The sequence below is a fragment of the Cupressus sempervirens genome, chromosome 3 (assembly GCF_028749045.1).
Source record: "Cupressus sempervirens isolate cs-2001-9-10 chromosome 3, ASM2874904v1, whole genome shotgun sequence".
Taxonomy (NCBI): Eukaryota; Viridiplantae; Streptophyta; class Pinopsida; order Cupressales; family Cupressaceae; genus Cupressus; species Cupressus sempervirens.
Genome location: NC_143120.1, coordinates 378,122,461 through 378,123,452, shown reverse-complemented (window position 1 = coordinate 378,123,452; position 992 = coordinate 378,122,461). Strand labels below are relative to the sequence as shown.

The window sequence follows — 992 nt, the reverse complement described above, 5'->3', positions numbered from 1 at the left end:
AAAGATAAGAGGACTTGGCTTGGGTGAGGGCCTTAGAGATTTGCTTATGAGAGTACTCGTTGAACTTAAAAACTTGGCGCAGATGATCAAGCTCTTGGGGTAAGTTATCAACATCACAAATTCTATAGGCTCTAAGGGAAAGAATCTTGAGGATACCAACTTTCTGGGATGGGTGGTGGTGGGAAGAAGAATGGAGGTACAAATCGGTGTGGGTGGCTTTACGGTATACTCGATGATCGAAGGTACCATCAGGCTTCTTCATGATGAGGACGTCGAGGAAGGGCAACTGGTTGCCAGATTCAAGCTCCTTGGTGAAGGAAATGGTGGGGGCAAGCTTGTTGATGTGTTCATGAAACTCCTCAAGTTTTTCCAGCCCATGTGGCCAGCACACGTTGGTGTCATCAACATAACGCTTCCACCATTTGGGCTTGAGGGGAAAGGTGTGGAGAGCCATCTCCTCGAAATACTCCATATAGAGGTTTGCTATGATAGGGGAAAGGGGAGAACCCATCGCCACTCCCTCCACCTATTCATAGATGACATTTTGGAAAGAGAAGAAAGTGGACCTTAAGCAAAACTCCACCAAACTAGCAAGCTCATCCCCAACCTTATGTCTCACAATTTGCACAGCGTCATGAATAGGAACCTTGGTGAAGAGCGAAACAACATCAAAACTAACCAAGACATCACAAGGCTCCCACTTGACGTCTTGAATAAATTGGACAAAATGGCAGGAATCTTTGATGAAAGAGTTGGAATGCCCTAGCAACAGAGAGATAATCTTGGCAAGGTGAGAAGCTAATGCGTAGGTAGGGGATCCAATGGTGTCCACAATAGGTCGCAAGGGAACACCCTCCTTATGAATTTTTGGAGCCCCATATATGCGAGGGGTCACTTCCTTTGAAGGCACCAATTTTTTCTTAATCACGTCATCAAAGGAGGAGTTGGACACGAGAACTTTGACTTTATTCAAGATTTTTGAGCAAGGATTA

General features: G+C 45.3%; 1 protein-coding gene across 1 annotated transcript in view; it reads right to left on the bottom strand.

Annotated features, from left to right (window-relative positions):
* LOC149566578 (uncharacterized) overlaps nucleotides 1-511 on the bottom strand; it is a 1,059-nt gene extending 548 nt beyond the window's left edge. The window contains exon 1 of the mRNA XM_089816501.1: nucleotides 1-511. This exon is cut by the window's left edge and continues 548 nt beyond it. Coding sequence (XP_089672627.1) covers nucleotides 1-511 — 511 coding nt within the window.
* Nucleotides 512-992: the final 481 nt, after the last annotated feature.